The sequence below is a fragment of the Amphibalanus amphitrite genome, unplaced genomic scaffold (assembly GCF_019059575.1).
Source record: "Amphibalanus amphitrite isolate SeventyFive unplaced genomic scaffold, NRLGWU_Aamphi_draft 000109F_arrow, whole genome shotgun sequence".
NCBI classification, from domain to species: Eukaryota; Metazoa; Arthropoda; class Thecostraca; order Balanomorpha; family Balanidae; genus Amphibalanus; species Amphibalanus amphitrite.
Window position 1 is genome coordinate 131008 of NW_024881604.1, and position 23539 is coordinate 154546.

Sequence of the window (23539 nt, forward strand, 5' to 3'; positions counted from 1 at the left end):
TTGGGTTTGTTTGCGTTTGGGTGATGGGTGATCACTGAATTGAACTTGGAATGATTGGATGTTAATGGCGAAATAGCTTTTCTTAATACCATTTTAAGCTTAAGTTGAAGGATAAATAGGTGACATACCTAGCTCACATTCGTTTCATTTGGATGGTTATTCGACTACATTGGCCGAAGACCACGAGGTTGCATCTCTACCAACGGCAAATGACGATGGCCGAGCTGGCTCGCATCGATCGATGTTTTCGCAACTGAACAAACATGGAGAGCGAATGCGAATGTGCAATTAAACCGAATTCTTCAGAAAATTTTTATTGTAAAATGGACACTATGAAAGATGGTCAAGACCACAGATTGAAATAATATCAGTAGATAAATGGTGAAAAGTGCATGGTTCTGTGCACTGTACCTATGGCTAGACTAATTTGACTTTCGGTTAGAAGATATCAACATTACGGCGCAGATGTCGTAGAGAAGCCTATGTGCCCTGTTGCCCGGCATTTTTCGTCGGGGGACTTTGGATATGATCAGCCGGCACCCAGAGCACTACCTTACTCTTCAATGCCTCCGATTGTCTTGGTCGTCCCAGTGAATTTATCTTCCATTTATGCATGCATTCAGTTGTGTTTATCAGGCTGGCAGCAAAGTAGCCGTCTGCCTCATCCTTCCTTCCCGACATTATTGTTCCCTGGATCCTACAGGTTATCACATTATGAACGGACGCTGGAGCCTGGTGGAAAGGACCAGGCGAAGAGCTCAGTTTCACATTGCTCGCATTGGCGTCACTGATCAGCCACGGCAAAGACACGCACCATTACTACATTCACCTTTATTGTAAAGGTACCGGGTGCGCTAATCGCTGCCCCTCTCATGACACCAACTTCGTAAGTGCACTGGAGCTGCAACGACCAGGCTTCTGATATCTTTATCGTGCATCTTTTGACATCCCACTTGCCTTCATATCGCCGGGCCCGAGCGTATCGCCGGCTGGCGGGCTGGCGCCGAGAACGCCTGGTGGGGTATGCTGTACCGCAATGCCGGCAGGCTGGCTGGCGCTGAGAACGCCTGGTAAGGTATACTGTACCGCAATGCTGGCAGGCTGGCTGGCGCTAAAAACGCCTGGTAGGGTAATACTGTACCGCAGTGGCGGCTGGCGCGGCGGGCGGACTCTGGGAACGCCTGGTAGGGTATACTGCACCGCAATGCCGGTAGGCTGGCTGGCGCTGAGAACGCCTGGTAAGGTATACTGTCAGGGCCTCCTCTAACATACCCACTGGGTGGGCAAATGCCCACCCAGTCACCACAATTGCCCACCCAGTGGCGTCGATTTGCCCACCCAGAAGCAAATGCAAAAATTCTGGTCCGGCCGGACGACCGGTACTACCTTTCTGGTCTTAAGCAAACTGGATGCTGTTTGAAGGTCAAAAAAAGTTTTCTTCACCTATCCGTGCTTCTATCCTCAGGATACTGAAATCCTTCTCCTCCACGCCACAACCCCCTTCCGGGCCAGGCATCTTTATCTCATGCGGGCTGCTCCCTTGGAGCGGCACCGCTGCTCCCGAGGGAGCGCACCCCGTAGCCGGGTGCAGTGAGTGCCTTGGGGCTGGGTGGCCTGTCCTCTGGACGGGCTCAGCCCCGGCGACTCACTAGGGTGCCTGCCCAGACCAATGTCTCCCCCTAAATCCTATCATCCTTCCGGCTCTGCAATGGTCTTGTCGACCGAAAGGGCCTAACCCAACAAAACAAACAAAAAAGTTTTCTGGTTGCCCGATATTCAGGGGCGTAGTCAGAATTTCCTCAAGGAGGGGGCTAAACGCACAGGGGCCCAAAATAACCCCCTCAAAATCCAAAAAGCCATCTGGTTGGATCCAATATTTTTTGGAGGGGGCCCAAATAAATAGAAAATATTTATTAACAAAAAAATATTATAACTCAGGGGGTAAGCAGTCCATGGGCCCTGTTAGATAGGCCCACAAATAGCTTCATAGAGTCGCCAGTCGGTTTTGAGGGCGGTCTGAGGGCCCGTAGGTCGGATGAGGGTTCTTCAGACCGTCACAGGCCCCTACAGCGCATGAGAGCCTCGTAAGCCGTCTGAGGGTCATATAAGCCGCCTAAGGGCCACTAAGACCGACAAAAGCCCTCCTTGCACTTGCAGAGGCCCAGTAATGCCGACGGAGGGCCTTCTCAGACAAACTAAGGACCCGTTCAGGGCATTTGAGGGCTTCCTCAAACCGATAGGGACCCCTCAGATCGACAGTGGATCCGATCCGAGCTCCCTCAAACCGATATAGGGTCAGACCAACAGTCGGAACGCATTGATTCTGTTTACACACCGTTGGATCCAAGTTGGACCCATCCCATCCAACTGACCCCCTGGTTTCAATAGGGCCCCAAGGCTCTAAAATTTGGGGCTCTCTTGGCCAAAGTATAACTACTCAGCTGTGTCAAAGGATCTGCCGCAGGGGCCTTTGCGTCGCCAAGGGCCCACTGTGTCAGCCAGGGGCCCCTATAGAATAAGGACCCCTGGCTTCCAGGGGGCATGGTCCCTTTGGCCCCCTCCTTGGCTATTCCACTGCAAGTGACAAGCGTTCTTCCAGGCGACCAGGGGGCAGGGGCCAGGCGACCAGGCCCCCAGGCGACCAGGGGGCAGGGGCCCCCATGCGACTAGCCCCCAAGCGACCGGGCCCTCTAGGCGACCAGGGGTCCCAGGAAACCGGGGGTCATCGGATGAGTGCAGGGGCCCATTGGGTCATCAGAGGGCCACAGAAATGAAATTTCGATATCAATTTTCTTCCGAGTAAAAGACGTTTTATCCAGTGTTTGAAAAAAATATCCCGGGGCCTGAGGGGCTCCCCCATGGCGCGTTTTGCGCTCAAGGGAGGGGGCCATTGCCCCCGTGGCCCCTCCCCCTTGGCTACGCCCCTGCCGATATTGTTATTCATGGACAAAGCCAGCTAAATCTCTAAATACGGCTGAGCTAAACAAATAAGCAAGAATCATTACCGGTTCGGTAGCCTTTACTACAATGTATTATGTTAGTTAGCCCTCGCCCGGTGAGGGGGTTGATGCACCCCCTAAGGTTTTTCACAAATAACGTAAAAACGGCGGCGCTCAAATTTGACATACCCTCTGAGGCAACCTTTTGGCACTTGTCCTGAAAATTTCAGATCTCTAGTCTTTTCAGGTCAGGTCACCAGGTCACAAACCCCGTACAAGGTCAGGGGAAAATTGGACTAGTTTAGCGGCAACCGAATGCCAGAGTTTTTCGTTGATAGCGTGAGTTCTATAGCACGTAGCGCTACCAAATTTAAGACACGACTTGGAGCATCTGTTTGTCACTTGGCCTTGGAGTTTTAGGTTCCAGTGACCCGAGGCCAGGTCACAAGTCACAAAAACTGGTATATTGTCAAAATAGCAAGAATACCGAATAAGAATACCTACCACGCAGTTTGCGGAGGGCTGTACATGTAACTCTGGAACGAATCGCTCTAACCATAAAACATACGACAAACGTTAACTTTGCAAACTATCATCTTATTTCCAATAACGGCGCTGCTTATTTCGCCTCACCCCCGCCCCCCCCCCGTAACAGGTTTTGAAATTGGTTGAACCCCAAAACAGTGGCTGGATTCGCCCTTGGGCAGGGAAGTGGCGAAAATTCTGCCCACCCAGTGAAAAATCCTTAGAGGAGGCCCTGTATACTGTACCGCAATGCCGGCGGGCGCGGCGGGCTGGCTGGCCTTGATACGGACTGTGAACGCCTGTGAGGGCATATGCTAATGCTCTAACGCATTGTCGGTGGGCCGAACTGGCTTGATCTCTATGTAAACGTATGAGAAAGTGTACTGTGCTGCACTGTCTGCCAGCGCGGCGAGCATACCTAGTACCTACAGGTAGACGCGGCTGACTAACTTCGCTGAGAGCTGTACCGACCTTATTCCGGATGCTCGGGATTTCCTTGTTACTTTCCGCTGCTCCAGTGTAGTCACAATGCTTTAGTGTTAACGCTAATTGTATGCATATTGTATACTGCGCATATTATTTGCGAACGTATAAAACGTTGAAATCCGTAAAGAGCCTGTATTAGTGTTCTTACAGCTGACGTTCAAGTTGTGTTCAAATGGGGGGCGTTGATACAAAGCACTAACGCTGATGATTTAGAGCAATGCTCTAGTCTCCCGGCGACTGACTCGGATGTGAATCACTCGCTCCAATGTCTCGCACGTTAAATGAACAGTTCCGGTCATCAGATAGTTCCCTACTAGTCATAATTCATATCCCCACTCCCATCAAAAGCAAGCACATGATCTGATGGTGAATGGTGAATGGTAGCCTTCATTGACTGATTCTTTAGCTGACAATGGTTCAGCTCCTCTGAATACTGAAGCATCGAAAGATTCGTCTATTTTTAAACTCCCTGAATGAGGGAGCGTATGCGATCAAACGGTTTATTTCACCCATTTCATTCTATTTGATAGACTCAGTGTCTCTTTTTAGCACTCATTGAGAAGAAGAACCGGTATTTCGTGTGTCTGAACTGTCTGCCCGTGGGTGATGGCTTCCAAATCGATTCCTGTTTGTTTTTATCGTACATAAACTATGTGAATTGAGCTTTTGACTGACATTGCTCTATTAAATGGCCGTCATCTAAGCAGCGGCTGCTCTCTGGTTGTGCTGCCGACACACGACATTTTGGGGTTCCTGATTTACAGTGATGCCCACGATCCCAAGAGCAATATGATGCCTAAACTCACTACAGGCTCGGCTGGTTTATCCCTTCGTTTGTGCTGAAGACAATTATCGACCATTTTTGATAGAGTTTAGAATAAGTATGTGATCGAACAACTTCTTTACGACGTTACTGTTGTTTGATCCCATTAGTGATCAGAGCTATCTATTTATTCAAAACCTCCAATGATTATCCGAAGATTTGCTTACCTTTCATTTAGTGAGAAATCGATCACTTGTTATTGCGAACTTAATTTTTTTCTCAATACGAGGACATTACATTCCTGACAAATGAATGACCTCGGGGACAGCAAGCAAGCATCTACGTCTCCAAAGAGCGAAGTTGAAAGCACTTATGTCAACCTTGCACGTTTTAAAGAACAAAAAAGCGCTGAATATTACGGGAGCGTTTAAAAACTATAGCTCCTTATGTCCTTTACAGGGTCGCGTTATGTTTTATTCGGCTGGTGTGTCGACGGGACGGCGGCTGTTTTGCTCTCCTCTCGCCGAGCCATTTGATGGCGGGACAGGTGATTTGTACCGGTTAGCGGCCGCCTCTCAGACGCCCGCGGCTGGTTTTTGTCCGAGACTGGTGGTGTGGCTCCGAGAGGATGGTTTGTGCGTGTCCTGGGAGGAAAACACCCTAACGGCCTGCGCCGCTGGGCCCGCCCCTCATCGATAGCGCAGAGTACCTATTGCTCATGTGTGACTCTTCATTAAAGGCATAAAAGCCGGCCGATGTTGCTTGCGACGCTTTTGGTGGAAGTTATGTGGATCGGTTTTGGTTGCTAGCTGAGAACAGTTTTAATTATAGTCGCGTGCCTGTCACGTCGGCGGGGAAAACCCTAAGGCGGTATCTGCATTCCGTGAGTTGATTGGGACTGGGACACGGAAAATGGACGTGCATGCCGGCTATCCGAGGCGTAGATGAAGTGCACAAATATCCCTCTACTTGGTATCGATTGCTGCGTTGGAAGATGGTCGCTCGTTCGCTGTGACTTACGAGTACGTTGGCACCTTGCACCGCCAATGAACGGCTCTGTATCGACTGTGTGGCTATGTATGCATTGGACACGTGCATTGTGGGCATTTGTCTCTTCGGCAGTGACAACGAAGGCGTCACTTGCTGATGAGTAGACGGCGTTACTGCTTTCCAAGATGATTGCCTCCTACTTTCGCAATGGTGCAGTGCAGTTACTGGTGATTCTCGTTGCAGACCAGCTCGCTGCCCATTATGGTGCACCGCTGTGTTTGCCTACTTTCATATTTACTTGGAGTTCAAATGGAGCGGAGATACATGGTCGATCCTTCCCAGCGAGGGAACTATATCATTCCACGGAATTATTTGATTATTGGCATTGTCATAGATGGTATTGGAAATGCGGAAAATATTCCTGTTCCGGGTTCGAAGGCTGCTTCCATTGCTACTGTCGCTCGACCATGTGACTTGTGAGATGTCGCCGCTATAGTCGCGAGGAAGCAAAGCGTCATCGTTACCCGTAGTCAAGATGACTCGGATGATCTAAATCAATGAGCATCGATTCTTTATAAAATGAAAACAACTAAAAACTAAAAGTAAATATATTTGACAAAACTATGTGTCCAATGTCTTCAACGCCCGTCCGTTGAAGCCTTGTTAAAACATATCTTTCGCGCATTCATTTATTCAGCAAGACACAGGTCGTAAATCCCGGTTTATATATATTTCCCAACAATCGGAGTTGGCTATTGCACTCGTCACGTATCGGTGGTGCGCCGGCGCGGTCCGGCCGCCGGGCGCGGCGTCCCAGGAACATTGGCAGGGGGAGCCACGCCCCGCGCCGACAGGGGCCGACTCGCCACCGAGTCACCGTCCAGCCGTCTCGTTCTCGGGTGGTTCGCACATCGAGCCTCACCAGAGCCGCCCAGTTGCGTCGCAAAGCACTGCTGGCAACGTGCCAAATCAAACAGACTTTTTACCGCCCAGTCGATTAGTGTTGTCCAGCCTCGTAGTGATTTTGATGACGGGTAACAGATCCGTCTCCAGTGTTTGGGAAGTGATTTACATCGTTGCCAGCGGGCTGCGACTATCTGACACGGTCACTGTCTCACAACGCTCGACCTCCATCTCATTGCGAGCTCGTGTTATAAAACAAAGGCTCCTCCCATGCATGCACGATATAGCCGAGTGACAAATTATAACATCACACTCGCACCTGCACCGTCCGTTATTGGATCGAATAATGGGGGAGCTGTCTCTGCAACGGGCCTGCGGTCACAAAACACCACAGGACGGCCGCACTCTGCGCATGACTTCCACATTACGCGCACAATGAGTATTATTCGCCAATACAAACAAAAAGTACCTTATGGGCAAGTTCTTGAATGGGTTGACATGCACAATTAACATATTCGCATGGGAATAAATACTGGTCAATAATAAACAGATGCCGTTTTATGTTTATATAACAAAAACACTTCGATCGTAAGATTCATATATGTCTCGTAACAAATCAAGCCGAAGTTCAGCCTTAAATGTCAACAATGTGAAGCAGCCGAGCGCAAAGATGCCCAAACTGAACTTCACATGATTATTTGTGTATCAATTTACTCAGGTAGAGAAGGCAGCGGCCGTGGGGCCTGATCATTGGTACATGTTACCGAAGACAAGGTCGTTCTTTCCGTGAAAGTCGGTGTCCTCCATGACCTCCTTCTGTCCTCTATTGCGCACGTCCCGGAAGAACAGGTAGGGCATCAGCACGTTCAGGTCGCCCTCTCGGACGGCGGCGTGCCGCGGCAGCTCCATTAGCCGCTCTCCCTGCTCCGATCTGCCGAACAACGCTCCATTGTATATCCTCCAGCCACGAAAGCAAGCATGGCCACCACGCCATGTTTCACAGCGACAAGTTGCCCAAGGGCGTCTCTCTGCCACACATTTTAATCACACTCTCTCTCTACTCTCGTAAGTTAGCTATGTAAGCTAACCTCGTTCTATTTTTCAATGTGAGGATATCCAAAATACATTAATATGACATAAAGTACATTGAACACTGTTTCCCCGCAATTGGGTTACATTGTTAGCTGGCGCTGTGGGCCGGTTCACACTCACATCGCCAGGGGCAGCGGCGGGCTGGGCGCGCGCATGTGCACGTGGCCGCTGCGCTTCGACGTGAAGAGTGTGAAGCCGCAGCGGCAGCCGCCGATCACGCCGCTGAACCGGGTCGTCTTGCAGAAGTTCTCGCAGTCGAACCGTTTGGCGGCGCAGCGGCCGAGGCAGATCATCAGCAGGGCTGCCCCGAGCAGCAGCACCCAGCTGCAGCGCATGCTGTTCGAGCCGAGACGGCGTGCGAGCACACTGGTCTGTGGACGGGCAGGGGTCGGGCGGTCAGAAATAGTGACGGTCGGACGGTCAGAAGCAGCGACGGCCGGGTAGATCAGGAGCCAGAACTGGGGGGAGCGGGTCAGGGGCAGCGGCAGCGTTGGAATCAGCGACCTTATGGGTCAGGATGGGAGACCGGATATCCAGGATTGGTGGCTGGGAGGTTAGGGATGGTGGTCGGGTGGGTCAGGAGCCTCAGGGCTCTTAGGAAGACAGGCGGGTCAGAGTAATGCCTCCAAAGGAACATTACCAAAAATAGTTACAGCGTGCTAATGGATGTCCATCGAAACAATTGCTGAAGTCCCAGTTTATATTATTTACAATGCATTGAGTCCGCCGAAACAGATCGCTTTCCAGGTCTTTTAGATAAGAGCACGGCGTAATTATTGCGTGAGACCGTTCAGCTGAGTTTAAAACTGCCTTGTTAGTTGCTAACAGGCCTGTTTCCGGCACTGTGTGTCATGTGCGTAAGAATTTCAATCACTACACGCCTACCGACTCGGTCACGTACATGTGTATCCAACAAATTAGTTTCTGACTAGTTTGGCGACCACACAATCCATACAGATGAGGTTAGTAGAAGCCAGATTATTGCCTCAAGTGGCCAGCATCTAACTTTTCTCCTTGATAATCGAGATGACCTAGCAACAGCCCAGGAGGGTAACTATGATGTCTGATACTGGTCGACGGCCGTTTTTGGTTACAGTGGTCCAGGAAAGTGAAAAACAGGTGAATATGGGTACGTTTTAGCTCGCATGTAACACTTAGTTCAATATCGACGCTACGGTCGTGGAGATATGTGTCAGTGAAAGTATATCATGGAACAGAGGACCGATTTAAATGAAAGTCTTGTAACCAAGTGGACTGGACAATTTATTTAGGTACAAGGTAGGTACTGTTATTCATTAACTGGCAAATTGCCCCTAACTCTCAGCCACAACGTTGTCATTGGCCGGTAGTGAAGAAACGGCAGGTCTTCTTTGTACCAATTTAGATTTTAAAAACCGAAATCGCCACTTTTGGCCTGTCTTTTATACCCCTGTAGGACCACCCTGCGCTCCAGAGCAGCGGTCTCCTGCGGAGGTATTGCGGTACAGTATACCTTCAGGCGTTTGATGCCAGCGCCATCTTGTATCATGATTCGTAACTTGCTAGTCTAGTTTTTCTGACGTCTTGTAAATGGCGCGCTTAGAATTTGGTTTCTGTCCTTAAGTTGTTTGGGCTGTGCGGCCAACAAATTTATTAATGAATGTCCTCTGAGTAAAAAATGCACATCACCAAAATGCAAATGTTTGCTTGGGGCTCCAACGAGAGACGGTTAAGCCATTCCACCTTCTCCATCCCTTCTGACTCTGGACAGTTATCTGGGACTTAAGTCTGACTTCTAGTTGGCTTTTTGGTGATAAAGTCAGTGAAGCGTGGCAGACAGAAATAGGATCACGTTCCGGAGGACGGGCATGTTACCGCTGACCGGTCAGTCGGTTTCTCGGTAGCAATGGTCCAGCTCTCTTGCCCGAAATCAAACACCGGCGACTAACTGTTCGGTGCAGTGTCAAAATTGCCGTACGTTCTAACAGGATCCAATTGAACTCAATGCACATAATGTTGCATGTTATTGCAATGTTGCAGTTATTCTATTTTATTAATATTTTGTGCTAGTGGCATATGCCTATGTATCAATTCCATGTATCTAATCATAGGCTTGTGAATATTAATTGAAATTCTATTGAAAGCATTCTGTCCAATTATTTAGCAGGTGTAGTTACATTCTATTGATGCCTGCTATGCTACCTATGCAACCTTCTTATCCTAGATAAAACAAAAACGTTAAGAGATCGATGAAACTCGTAAATGAGATGACGAATAACATTGAAACTTTAAATAAGTCGTCCAACCCCCGGCGATGATGCGTAATTACTTGGTTAGCGGTCCTTTTCGTTTCCTTGAAGGTGGATGGTAACGGTGCTCTGAGTTGTCCGGTGGTTATGAGTTGATAAACGAAGGGCACCTCCACCAAAAGCTCTCGAGGATCTGCTCAGTCTCTGTGAACACAAGGCAATTTCCATTGATTAGGTCACGCATGGCATAACGGCGGGTACATGATACGCCGACTTTGTCAGAACGAATGGTTTGACAGCGGAACCACCATGTAATCATTTCGGGTGGTCATGCTTATTTGTCTTAAATGAAGCTTTACATATGATAAGATACGCACGATCAGGTGAATATTCGAACACATTCATGCATTACAGATCCTCTTTCGATCGATTAACCGGATCCGGTTGAGGGTTTCAGCACACGTGCTCGGCATTGGTCGGACAAATGGAGCATGGCCGGCAAATTCAGCAGATGGGATGTGTAACGAGCGTGGGACGTGGAAGATGCCGATGCATTGCTCTCAAGTCAAGGATCGGCATCTGATGAGCAATTGTTTCAAATGGCTCATAGACGGCCCCAAGGAACTCCTCCAAGACGTCATGAAACGAGATGAATAATGAGACGCTCAGGCTTGTTCTGGTAGAATAAGCAAATATTAGGCGTAGGTGGCTTGAAGCGAACATTATGTACAATTTATGCGTAAGAAGATATGCTAATATTTCGGTGTAACGAATCCGTTCTTATTAAATGTAACAAAATGAAGCTTTTTTAGACTTTGAGGCAAGAAAATGTAGAGTTAAGTTTGAGGCAACAAAATGTAAGGCACAATTCCGAGGGAATAAAATTAGGTACTTAACAGCCGAGAACCAGTCTATGAAAGTAATTTCGACTGATTTAGACGTAAGTCGGTCCTGAGAAAAAATTACCACATCACATCAACCTACAAATGAAAACCTACAAGCTCTCCAGAAAAGCATGACTAAAATTAATATTTAACATACCTACGCATTCTTTGAATAGGAACCCTTAATCAATGCGATGTAGATCCAGCTAATCGTTTTATGCATACCCTATAAAACAAATCCTACACGGCACTGTCTTTGATTCGGATTGTACCGGTCACAATCCAGACGTGTATCGAACTTAATTGGTTCCCAAAGCCTCAGAACCATACCGTCTCTAGTTCCGTTTAAACCACAAACAAGAAAATTTTTCATTTTTCCACCTCAATTTCTTACAGGGGCTGCTGTTCAGCTGCTGCTGTTATCAGCTGCAGCTACTTACTCCTCGTTGCAATAAACGCAAAATTAGGTCTCATCCGAGTAAGCAGGTATGGGTAAACCCATGAAAATCTTCACAGCATACTAATGCGTATTGTTGGCGTTTACAGCGGTTCCGTAAAGAATCGAGGTATGGTTTCGGCATCGTAACTAATGCTCTCGTTGTACGAATCATAACTTTATCGGGATTAAATCGGTATTTAACTATGCGCACATTATTCAAATGCACCATTTAATGTATTAATGGACAAGTTGATTTTATAGACTGACTTGCTGGTCAATAAATCCTTTGCCTGCCCTGATAACATTCTCAATAGCGATGACAAACGCCAATAGGTAATTTGGACCATATACTCCTCGATGCGAATAAAGCGCCTCTTGCACAGGTCAGACGAATAAGAGCTAACCCCGCTACACATAATTAAACATAAGTGCAGACCGATGTAACTAGCACACCAATTTTTCACTTATCTATCACATAGGTAAAAGTTTAGATGGACCAGATAAACATACTTTCTCACTTTCAGAGGCTTACAACTCGCCCAAAACAAGCTCTTTTCAATGTTGTGCTCAATCTCCAAGCTAAATCTTTTCGTATCTGAAGTTTGTTTAAAAGGAAGAATGAGTACCTACTTTAAGAAAATATTTTGGCCGATACAATAGCGGGTCTCCTCGGCCATTCATACGCCTTTGATTGTCGAATTAAATTTCGGGAATATGGCATGAGGCAGATGACCCGTGACCGGTTGTCAGAAATGAAGTCTTTGAATCAAGCTAAATAACGTGCATCCATAGCGTCTTTATACTCGAGACCGGTGCAGTATTGCCGTAAGCTAGGCCGTATATCATGAGGTTGAACTGTCATGGTAAGATCAACAAAACCGAAAGATGCGCTGACCAATTTTCCTCCTTGATCTCAACTCCCTGCTTCATGACTGAGACTCACCGTACTCAGACAACTGAACTGGAAGGGCAGTTACAACACAGAAGCATGGTCTTCCAGGGTGGCCGTTTAAGCGGCTAGGTGACCTGCCCCACCGGGGCACTTCCATCCCAACGGGATACGCTCAGAGCTGCTGCGGCGCACCGCTCGATGGTCGACACAGCCCAACGTTCCCACTTGGCCATCTCAGCCCAAGACCTTGAAATTATCTCCACATACCCAAAGGGATAAGACCAACAAAAGAAACTTTAAAGGGCAGTAACAGGCAATTAGCTATCGCTGGGGATGCATCAAAGGCATTCAAATTATATCGCCAAATTCGAACTTATACGAAGGACCGTTGCTGTTTTGGTGTAAGAAAATTTAAATCTTACCACTGAAAATATCGCACGGTTGAACACAAAATCCCGGCACACATTCCACAAAGTGTGCTTTACCACTGACTACCACACAGTTGTACACAAAATCCCGGCGCACAGTCACCCATGGGCGCGCCTTACCACCGAGTGGCGTCGGGAGTCGAGTCGGCCGACACAGACAGCAGCTCACCTGTGGTGCAAAGCCTGAGGAGCGGACTGCTGTATCACGAGCAGAACTGGCGGACAACTAAGCTGCTGACGGCCGGCTCAGTTGCTGTATGACTGCTCGAGCTATAAGCCCCGCCTCCGAGCGGCAGCCAACCAGGCGGCGCCGGCCGACTCCCACGCTGGCAGAACGCTCCGACACCCGTGCTGCACGCGCCCACAGACGCGCCGCGCAGTCGACTTGGAGACGCGCATCGGCGTCCGAAATAGGAACTGCTGACTATTTACACAATACCATTGGGATAGGGAAATGCCACCGGTACCGGCGACATGCATGGCGTTCTTGGATAATGGTGTTCGCATGACCGATTGTTCCGGAGAATCTCAGCTAATGTGAAATCTAGGGGCGTTGACTCATAGTGGAATTCAATGGAATACGGAATAACGGTCGCCATTGCGAACCTACGTGTTGTAACTGTCGAAGAAAATAACAATGCATTTTAATTTTCATCTTCCGTATTCATATATCTGTTACAGTGACTTGCTGAGGTGTATGTAGGCGCAGCTAACATAATCAAGAGGCAGGTTTAGTCGTCCACCGGATGTTCGGGGCGAGTGGTCGTCAACTGGGGACAGGGCATCATGATCAGGGAAAAGGATGGGCTGGCGCTAAGGGATATTACAGGCAATTTTCATCCCTTTGAAACATCAAATCGGCATTTGCATAAAGGGTAAACGAACCGCTTCGAAATGTGAAGAAACTCATGCTGGCGAAGGAAACAGGAAATAGCTCTGCCGCCCGCAAAAACGTTGCTTATGCCTTCTTTATCCGTTTTATATGTTTCTGGCTACAGATCTTCGCAGCTCAGTCAGGTCGGTGGATTATCCCTCGCCGGACCTGTTGGTTTTCTACATATACGCGCCGGCCAAAGAGTTAAAGGTCTCAGGTCAATCGGTGACCCCTGAGGTCAGGTCAAGTGGCTCAAAGCACGGGCTTTTTTATAAATAGCTTCGCAAAAGATGGCCACATAGCCGCGATCTTGGCATCATCGTGTTCGCCTCGCTTAGGCGCGTCAAATGATGTACTTTTGTTCAGGTGAGGTCATCTTAGCCCTCGCCAGGCCAGGGCCTTTTTCATAACACGGACCGCCAGGGGGGGAACGACCCCCTGGCGATTGGCCAGGGGCGGCGGATTCGGGGGGCAGGGGGGGCAGCTGCCCCCCCTGGCAAATTCGTGGGGGGGGCAAAAGTATCTTTTTGCCCCCCCATAATTTGTGACAAAACTTCGACAAGAAACATATATCCTGATTGTTCTGTTCGATCATCTGAAGATGTAACCAGATGCCCATATACTTTATCATACGTTGCCTTTCATGACAAGTGTTCGCGTTCAGTTGAACTTTTCCTCTCTTCAACCTAGTTTTGGAGGCATTATAAGCGTCAATTAACGTGACGCAGCGGCAACCCAGGCCTTCAGTGACCGCTAACAGGGGCGACGGACACGGAGCGGCAGAGGAGGCATCGTTCCCTAAGAAACTTCTGGAGGAGGGACAAACGTATATTCTTGCCCCTCCATAATTCGTGCCCTAAACATGAGGAACATTTCCATTTTCCATAGCCTGATATTGCAGCTATGCGCTCCTACAGTTTGTTCAACGGTGCCTTTTGAATATGTGTAAATGCTAACTATTTCCGCTTTATAGCATTTTTTGTCTTTTCAGATTCGATTTAGAGATATTTTAAGTGTGCAAGAGACGCGACTCACACCCTCAATGGTCGTTTGCCGGCTGCCGCTATTTTGTACCTACCTACATGAATGCCAAATCGCAAGCGAGCGGAGACGGAAAGGCTAGCCATTCGCTTGCGGGTAGTTTAGGACTGATGAGCGCTCGTAATAAGCCACTCCCCTGATTTTTTTTTCGAGCGCAACAGTTTCCAGTGCAAGTAACATGGTAAACGCCGAGGTCGTAATCATTGACCACATTGACCAATGCACGGTATGACACCCAAAGGCCACTGGCCAGTCATCAGAGATCTGCTTTGGGCATTCGGAGGCTTGTGTGGGGACAGTGTAAAAACTGGATGTTCACAGTTCAGTATCCGCTTTATTTCAGTATTCACTATTAAATAAGTAAAAAATAACGTTGGAAACTTTTGAGGGTTAGGGCACTGATCATTAGTGGGCCCCCCTCTGGCTAAAGAATATAGAGCATTGAACACGAAAGCAAAATCTAAGGCATTTTGGAAAAATGAGTATGCCCCGCAGCGTCCGATAACTACCACCTTCCAGTGGGTCAAGCCAACGGGGTCCAAGTCTATAATTGCACTTAACGATACCACTAACCTTGTCTCACTTTTCGTTGAAGTATGTTCCGAATGGTTTCGGCGACAGACTGGCTGCACTGAGGTCGTTTGGTATGTGCAACTGTAATTAAAGCCACCTGAGGCGCCCTGACACCAGGCTGAAGCTGGTTTGGAAATGCTTCGTCTTTGCAGATATCACTGGCCGCTGGTTCTCGAGTGCTTTGTTTTGTTGGGTTAGGCCTTTTCGGTCCAATGGGACCATTTCAGAGCCGGGAGGAAGATAGGATAAAGGGGGAGACATTGGTCTGGGCAGGCACCCTAGTGAGTCGCCGGGGCTGAACCCGTCCAGAGGACAGGTCACCCAGCCCCAAGGCACTCACTGCACCCGGCTACAGGGTGCGCTCCCTCGGGAGCAGCGGTGCCGCTCCAAGGGAGCAGCCCGCATGAGATAAAGTGGCCTGTCCAGCCCGGAGGGGGGTTGCGGTGTGGAGGAGAAGGATTTCAGTATCCTGAGGATAGAAGCACGGAACGGTGTTCTCGAGTGCCTGAACCGGTAGATGTCGTGGCAAAATTTGGTGTGATAATTTGGACCTTACCGCATTCAGCGCACCCTAAAGCCCTAATACAGAAACGCCCCCCCCCCCCCCAGAGCTTCTGGATTCTCGTGCCAGTCTACCGGATTCCTTCACCACTCCCGCTGTTAGCTACTTTCATTTGATATCTGTCTCAGAAAAGTTTTATTATTAGGAACACAGATAACAGTAGTACTACTGTTATCTGTGTTAGGAAACATAAGGTATACGTTTTGTCTATTTCGGGCGATGCAAGGGGAGGGGGAGTAAATATTTGCTTTATATACCCGCTCCCTGGATCTGCCAGTGGACGATAGGTATAACGATTTTCGTATTGCTGTGTTAGAAAAAAAAACTCCAATGGGAAAAATTGTGCCATAGCCCATAACCCGATCGCAAATTAGATTTGAAGAACGTTGCCGAACCTTTTGAAGTAGGCGAGCGCTATTTTTCAATGAGGTAACTTGTTACCATTTCCTCTGTTCATTTTACGTTCGATTTCCAACCTTCCTTTAAAAAGTATTTATCAGAAATTGTTTTGCTTCATACTGTTCAGCAGTAAGGAATCGAAATCCGAGGAGTTTTTGGATTTTGGACACTTGGGGGGGGGGGGAGTATGTCCCCTGCAGCGTCGAAAACGCCTTATTGGATCCGCCTATGATATCATCTCGACTGGGATCTTGCCCCCCCACGCCAAAATCGAATCCGCCGCCACTGCGATTGGCTCCTAAGGCACTTAGAAACACCAAATTTACAGTGTAAGTGGGCCCTTAGAAGATCTCGCCCCTGTGCAAATTTGGTTGCTCTAGGTCAATATTTAGGGGGGTGGGAGGGGGTATAAATGTAAAAATTTCGCTAATACAGGTCAAAAGTTTGTTGGCTATAACTTTTGATAAAATTAAGATAGAGCAAAAATAAAAGCACCAGTGAACTCAGCACATCAGTGCGCATCGAACGGTATCCCTACGTTGTTACTAGTTAAAATTTTCGTAGTTTTTAAGTGAACTTAAATCATCTAATTAAGTTCAAGCTAACCAAATTGCATCATTCCGCATATCATTCGATTCGGCTGATCACAAGGAACACAGTTCCAACATTTTTGAAGCTCTAGCCTTATTGTGTGAGAAGTTATTAGCAAAAACGTAGTTTGACCTCATTTGACCTCAGATGGCTTGACCTAAGTGTCTTTTTTCAGCAAGCAAGCACTGAATTCATCTTTAATAGACCTAAACAACACAAAAACGTTGAAATGGAGCACATTGTATGATGGGAGCTATTCAGACAAATTTGCTTTAAATTTTTCGTGACCTCTAGATGACCTCAGGTCAACCGAACATTGAATACCTGGATGTTGGTTATAACTAACTACAACTCGGTGATCTTAGCATATCCTGCCAGTTTGAATCAAATCGATGAACAACTCTAGATTTCATTGACAAAATAGCATATTTTCAGTGCCATTTTGACCATGTACCGGTTTTCGTGACGTTGTGACCTGACCTGAGGTCACTAAATCCCTGGCTGCCCCAAACTGTGTCTGAAATATGGTGGCCCTAAGTCTTTCGGTTCTTACGCTGTTAACGATAAGCTCAGCAATTCCGTTGCCGCTATCGTAGTCCAATTTTACCCTGACATTGTGCCGGTTTTGGTGACCTGGTGACCTGACCTGAAATGACAGAGACCTGAGATTTTCAGGGAAGGTTCCAAAAGGCCGCCCAAAGGGCGTGCCAAATTTGGCGGCGCTATGCGTCGCCGTTTTTAGGTTATTTGCGAAAACCTTAGGGGGTTGCATCAACCCCCTGACCCGGCGAGGGTCAAGGTGTTGACTTCGGCTCAAGGTCAGGTCAGAGTCCCACAGGTCACGAAGCTGGTCAAAAGAGGTCATGTCGCATATCATTCAATTCGGCGAGTCTTCCTGAGTTAATTGTTGGCTTTACCAACTTGTTAGCCCAATTTGCTCGGGAGTTATTGATGAAAAACTCTTATGACCCTAATGACGTCATAAAGGACGTCACGCAAGGTCAGCAATGCAAAACTTAACCCGGCCGGGCCCGGGGGGTAATCCCAACCACCGCAGCCCGGGGGGGGCGTTTTTCGCCCCCCCCCCCCTGTCTAACTCCGTAAATAAGGGAGCTACGGAAACAAAAGCGATATCAAACGAAAGGTCCTTACGAGACGATTCTAAAGAACCTAAAATTTTTGACCTCAGGTCAATTTTCAAGGTCAGAGGTCAAGGTCAAAGGCAAAAACCGGCACATGTGTAGTGATCTCAAATTAAGCCTTCTAGAGGACGGCAGGCTGCATCAAACCGGTAAAATTGGGTGTCAAACGAAAGAAGAGAATTTGAGGATTCCGAAACTGTGCTCAAAATCAAAGGTCAAGGTCAAGGTCACGCTCAAAATTGACCTCAAACTTGGCACTTTTTCGCACATTTTGCGTGCTAACTTCCAAGATGTTTTGAAATGTTTTGAAGCTTATCAGTTCCCTATTTGTGGTTCATCTTACGATACAAGGCTGCTCAAAGGTCAAGGTCACAAAGAAGTATCCCTGCTAGAGGCTATTTCACTAATTCAAGTTAGTTATAATAAATAAGACAATTTTGCCATCTGGAAGCTCTAAATGAAGGCTAAGAGGAAAATAGATGCCAGATTCGTGATCAGCGGATACAAATACATCATAAACGACCTTTCATGTGTCAAGGTCAACCAGAGGTCATTCGAGGTCACATGAGGTCAACATAAAATTTGACCTTTTCCGAACAAAATATATATCATTCGACGCGGCTTGACAAGGCGAATGCGATGGTACTACTGCCGTAGCTCTAGGACCATTTTTGTCGAAGTTATTTGCGAAAAACTAAAACCACATTTCGGGGTCGTTGACCTGACCTCTGACCTCAGGTCACCAAAACTATTTTTCTATTTTTCTCTATGTCAAACGCTACACAACCGTGCTCGTAATTTGTCTTTATCTCTAAAACTCTATTTTTAGTAGCTATTTGAAGTTTACGTCTGTGACGCCGAAGTTTGCCGTGCAGGGGTCTAGAAAAATGGACCTTGTGACGTCATCAAGGGGGCTAGGTCCAAATGTTTTACTTCAGAAGATGTCAAATTGATGGGAGAAAAGGTACTGAAAGTTTCGCTTTCCTATCCCTAAGCGTTCGGGAGCTATCGCAAATATTCGCCAGGGGGGGGGGCGAAAAACGCCCCCCCCCCCGGGCCCGCGAGGGTTAAGCATCGGACCTTGTACGGAGTGCATGGAATTACGATTCCCTGTGCTTGAGATAGGAGAGTTGAGATCGTTCCCGGCGCCAAAATAGCAGGTTGCATTTTCCCCATTTTTCCCCATTAATGGCGAGGCTACATGACCGGCCTGACCTCACGTGACCTTTAGGGAAAATCCGAGATATACAAGTTGTGCACTGAAAAAAAAATTTAATCACTTTTCTGAGTAATGACTGAGTTGCCATTTTGTCCAATGGCAAAACTCACCCTAAATCCGCGTACTCAGGTAAAACTCAGGGCGGAACGCAGGTAAAACTCGGGCAAAACTCATTGCAAGTGAGTAGCATGTGAGTAACAAAGTGAGTTGCCATTTTGTCCGATGGTAAAACTCAGATAAAACTCAGTAAGTACTCATGCGTAACTCATGTCCTACTCAGACAACTCAGGCCAAACTCAGGTATTAGTAAGTCATTACTCATGAAAAACTAGGAAGTAACTCACATGTAACTCAGCTGGTACTAATGTATAACTCAGGTGGTAGTACGGCCATAACTCAGTTGGAACTCATCGGTTATTCAGTGAAAACTAGGGCTGTACTCAGGACGTACTCACGTCGATAACTCATACGATACTCGGGTGTTACTCAGGCGCCGCCTGAAACGGCTCATCTGATTCGTTTTATATTGGCTCAAGCCAAAGTATAGGCTCGCCGCCCATGATAACAGCTGCCGCATCAGCATTATGCAATATGCATGCATGATGCTGATACAACAGCCACTACCAGGCAGCTAGTCTATATATTGGGATTGGCCAATATATAACGAATCATTGCCCAAAACCAGCATACATATCTGTATTATACCATGCCCGACCAACGTCTAGTCTTGCACTATTCGCCCCAGCCCTTACAAGAAATACATGTTTGTAGAAACGGTCGCATTGCGCTGTATTTCAATTCTGACACACGCCAAACTGCGTCGGGGGGGGGGGGGATCGACTCCACGTCAGCTCAGCTTCACTCTTTTGCCAGCTTCTCGACCTCAGCCTTCGCGGCTATACAGGTGGCTGGCGCTCAGCATTGAATGGTGTGTGGAGCACATGGATACACACAAACCACAGCGTGTTTCGCACTTTGTGCGCCGTTTGTTGACTGAGCACAAAGTGCGCCGTCGCCCACAGCAAAAGACTCCCTTCCAAACCATGGATCCCCACAAGACTTCCGTTCGCTCCACGATGAGGCGGCACCGTTCGTTTTCTTCGGACTTGTTATGATAGGGGTGATCCAAATTTTCGTAACCCGTGTACGCCACCACTGACGCCTTCTCCGCCAAGATGCAGAGGAGGCTCAATGGGCCGTTCCCTGAAAACACAATAAAAAAGCCAGATTTTCTTTTGCCAGTAAGAGAAACGGAAGTTATAGGGCATGCAAGGTGATTGAAATATCAAAAGTTATCAAGTTACTTCAGCTCAAAATTAATGTTAAACCGCGCCGTGCTGGTGCTCTGAGTTTACCGTGATGTACTGGGGGGAGGGGGTCGTCTTCACGTCCCCTCTTCTAACTCGGCTGTTGGGGTTGGGCCACGTAGCGACACGCCGTAAGCGGCTTTCGAAAAAGCATTAAAGATATTTAAGGAAATACTTGGGTAATTTTAAGGTCAAGTCAAGTGCCAGGTCACCAGAGGTCAGGAAAGGCCAAATTTTGCTTATTTCAATATTTTCGAAAAACTGGTGCTTAACTCGGAACCAAAAGAGCTGCCCGCGGAAAAATGCAGTCAAAAGCCCTTTCGACTTTTTTTTTTTTGCTGGCGTTTGATCTCAGATTTGACCTCAGGTCAACAATTAAGCCTCCAGAGAGCAAAAACTCTAAAAAATCCGTTTTTACCAAAATGTTTTCTGTAATACTTTCCACTCAAGAGTCACGACATTTATTTTGCCGTTAGCATAGTGTTCCTCTCGTCGGGACGAATGAACTATAATTAGACCTTGAAAGGCCATATTTAAAACTTGACCTTAGGTTGACCTGACCAGGTCATGTTGCATATCAGTCGATCCAAACCGTCAAGCTGAACACATATGAGGTGTTTTATTGCACTAGCAAATATATTTTATACATGCCGTAAGGTTGATACTTGAGACATGGTGATGGGACAGTATCAAAAACGCTATACAATGAAATCCGTTCGATATTTTTTTGACATTTTACCTCAAACTGGTGTGAAATCGAGCGGTGAATTCCCTGAGCGAAAATGACAAAAATATCGAACGGTTTCCATGGCACGTTGCGAACGGTGCGATCGTCAGCGACCATTGAAATTTTCCGATGTTGTCATTTGACGTGACCTGACCTTGAACGACCTGGGTCTAAAATTTCTTCATATGCAGAAACAAATGTATGAGCAGGTGTGCCGAAAATGGTGGCGCTGCGCGCCGCCGTTCTTAGATATTCGCGAAAAACCTGAGGGGGCGGGGTTGGGGGCGTAAAACGCCACCCAGCACAGCGCGGGTCAAGGTCGGATGGTCACCTTAACAGTCGGGTTTTAGTCTCGCAAAACACTTCCATGGGCGTCCAATATTAAAATCAGCTTGAAACAATCACATAAAATGTGTTATACTTAACAGTAATGGAAATAAGTAGGTATGTCACGTCCAAACGCGTCTCGCCGCGGTATCTAATAATCTAATATGTAAGGAAGGTTGAAAATGCTCGCTGAAATCGAATAGTGTACGAAAATATGTGTGTAGGCATTAAAAAAAAAAACAGTCGGAAAAAATAATAACAGTGGAAAAATAATAAGCACAAACGAGACAAAAGAATCTTAAACGGTTCAGCGAGCGGAATTAAGACCATGGGCTCCACCACCGGGGGGGGGGGGGAAGGGTACGGGGGACGTGTCCCCCAATATTTTACATTTTTAACATTGTGCCTATGGATGCTGCATGGAAAGAATCGACTTCAAACAACCTTCGCCCCCCCCCCAAAAAAAAACATCGGGTCGTGACGGAGTTCTTGTTTAAAGAAGTAAAAAGGGTCAAATGAACGTTCTTTTAGGATAAGGACAACATTATCCCACAAACATTTTTTTTTAACCCTCGCATGTGTAGGGGGGGTCGGATGGACCCCCTTTCCCCATGGTTTTTCGCGAATAACTCGCGTAAAAAGCGGCTGATCGCAACGAAACTTTTAGTACCATCGCATTGATCAATTTTACACCTACCCTGAAACTTTCATGACCCTGACCCTAATGACCTTTGACCTGTGACCTCTTTTCCGAGACCATGTTTGGCCGGAATCGCGATTCGGCGTACGTACGTCGGCTCGCATAGCCGCGCGTTTGCAAGCTTTTCGTGGTTTCAAACGTTCAAACATGTGATTTGATGTTGCTCCCATGCATTAGGGTGGGTGTCAAGGTCACCTGAAGGTCAGGTCAGGTCATTGACCTTTGGTGACCTCGGGTGACCTCGGTTCACTTTTTCGAGTTTTACATGTTTCTAGGCTAGTTTTTGGAGCTGAATTCGAATTTAACAACCATTTGAACATTTACGAAGTAGTTTTGGTGCCTTCGTAACATGTTACGAAGCTGTCAGAGGCGGTTGACACGTACTACGAATACCCGTCACGACGCCTACTGATTGACCTGACCTGACCTGACCCGACCTGGTCTAAATGCTTAAAGACATCATCTGTGATCAAAACTAACACGATATTCGTGATCAGTACCCCGAAAAACCCCTTAGCAGCCACACTTTACGACTTTCTAATAGGTCCCGATTTTCCCGACTTTGGGTCATTGACCTGACCTGGAAGGTCAACCAATGACCTAGGACCTTAAAATTGGGTATCATCGGCTTCCTCTCGTCACGGGCAACACGCTCGTTTTTTCCGCGAAGCTCTAGCTCGATTAGGGGCCAAACGGCAAGGGGGGTCCAACCGACCCCCCCCCCCACACATTAGAAGCTGGAAAACGCCGCACACATGCAACTTGCAAGGGTTAAATTTAAATATAACATAACTCACCTCTTCTTTTTCGAACTATGCCGGGTAGGTATCCCTCAGTTTCTCGATCGATCTGCTCCGCCGTTCACGGTTGGCACCGACCTCCTGACGCCGGCGGGGAATGTCTGCTGGTCCATCAGTTCACCTCCCTGTTCTCCGCGGCGCATGCGATTGATAAAAGCTTCATCGACAATCACCGAGCTCTTCACAGATAACTTACCCGTCCCATCCTTCGCTGCACGCCTTCCCCGCTCCTGCACTCTCCCGCACAATTTCACAATAGCCTCAACAATTCAACGTGAACTACGCGAGTCACCGCGCCACAACGGACTGAAGCGCGCGCCGCGGTTTTCGAACGCAACGGCTATAATACTCATCACGCGAACTCACGCATCACGCAGGAAACTCACCCTGCCGCGCATGCGCGCATCTTCAAGCCGGGGGTACCTCACGCACAACTGCACGTGAATTCGCGAGAACTCATGCATTACGCAGGAAACTAGATTTGCCCAAGATTTGCCCAAGCAAAACTCATTTCCGACTCAGTTCGAATTCACGAAACTAAGCACTCAGAACTCACGCATAACGAAGTCACCCTGGTGATGTGAGTTAGATAAGCCAATAAGTGAGCACCACTATCGTATTCACTGAGTTTCTTCATGAGTTATTACTGAGTAATGTCTGGCCTGAGTAAATTTTTTTTCAGTGTGAGACCTCTTCAGGATACTAGGT

General features: G+C 47.6%; 1 protein-coding gene across 3 annotated transcripts; it reads right to left on the minus strand.

Annotated features, from left to right (window-relative positions):
• Positions 1-6353: 6353 nt before the first annotated feature.
• On the minus strand, positions 6354-22963 carry LOC122380938. 3 transcript variants are annotated; one of them, XM_043364588.1, is made up of 4 exons: positions 22829-22867; positions 10007-10130; positions 7819-8069; positions 6354-7537 (listed from the first exon to the last, which is right to left on the minus strand). In XM_043364588.1, the coding sequence occupies exons 3-4, from the start codon at positions 8031-8033 to the stop codon at positions 7354-7356; spliced, it is 399 nt and encodes a 132-aa protein (XP_043220523.1). In that variant the 5' UTR covers positions 8034-8069; positions 10007-10130; positions 22829-22867; the 3' UTR covers positions 6354-7353. The 3 variants fall into 3 exon arrangements, 2 of the variants coding, with proteins under 2 accessions (XP_043220523.1, XP_043220524.1); XM_043364589.1 differs by lacking the exon at positions 22829-22867 and adding an exon at positions 12739-12833; XR_006256426.1 differs by lacking the exons at positions 6354-7537; positions 7819-8069; positions 10007-10130 and adding an exon at positions 19790-20173 and having other exon boundaries at positions 22829-22963.
• Between the last annotated feature and the right edge of the window lie 576 nt (positions 22964-23539).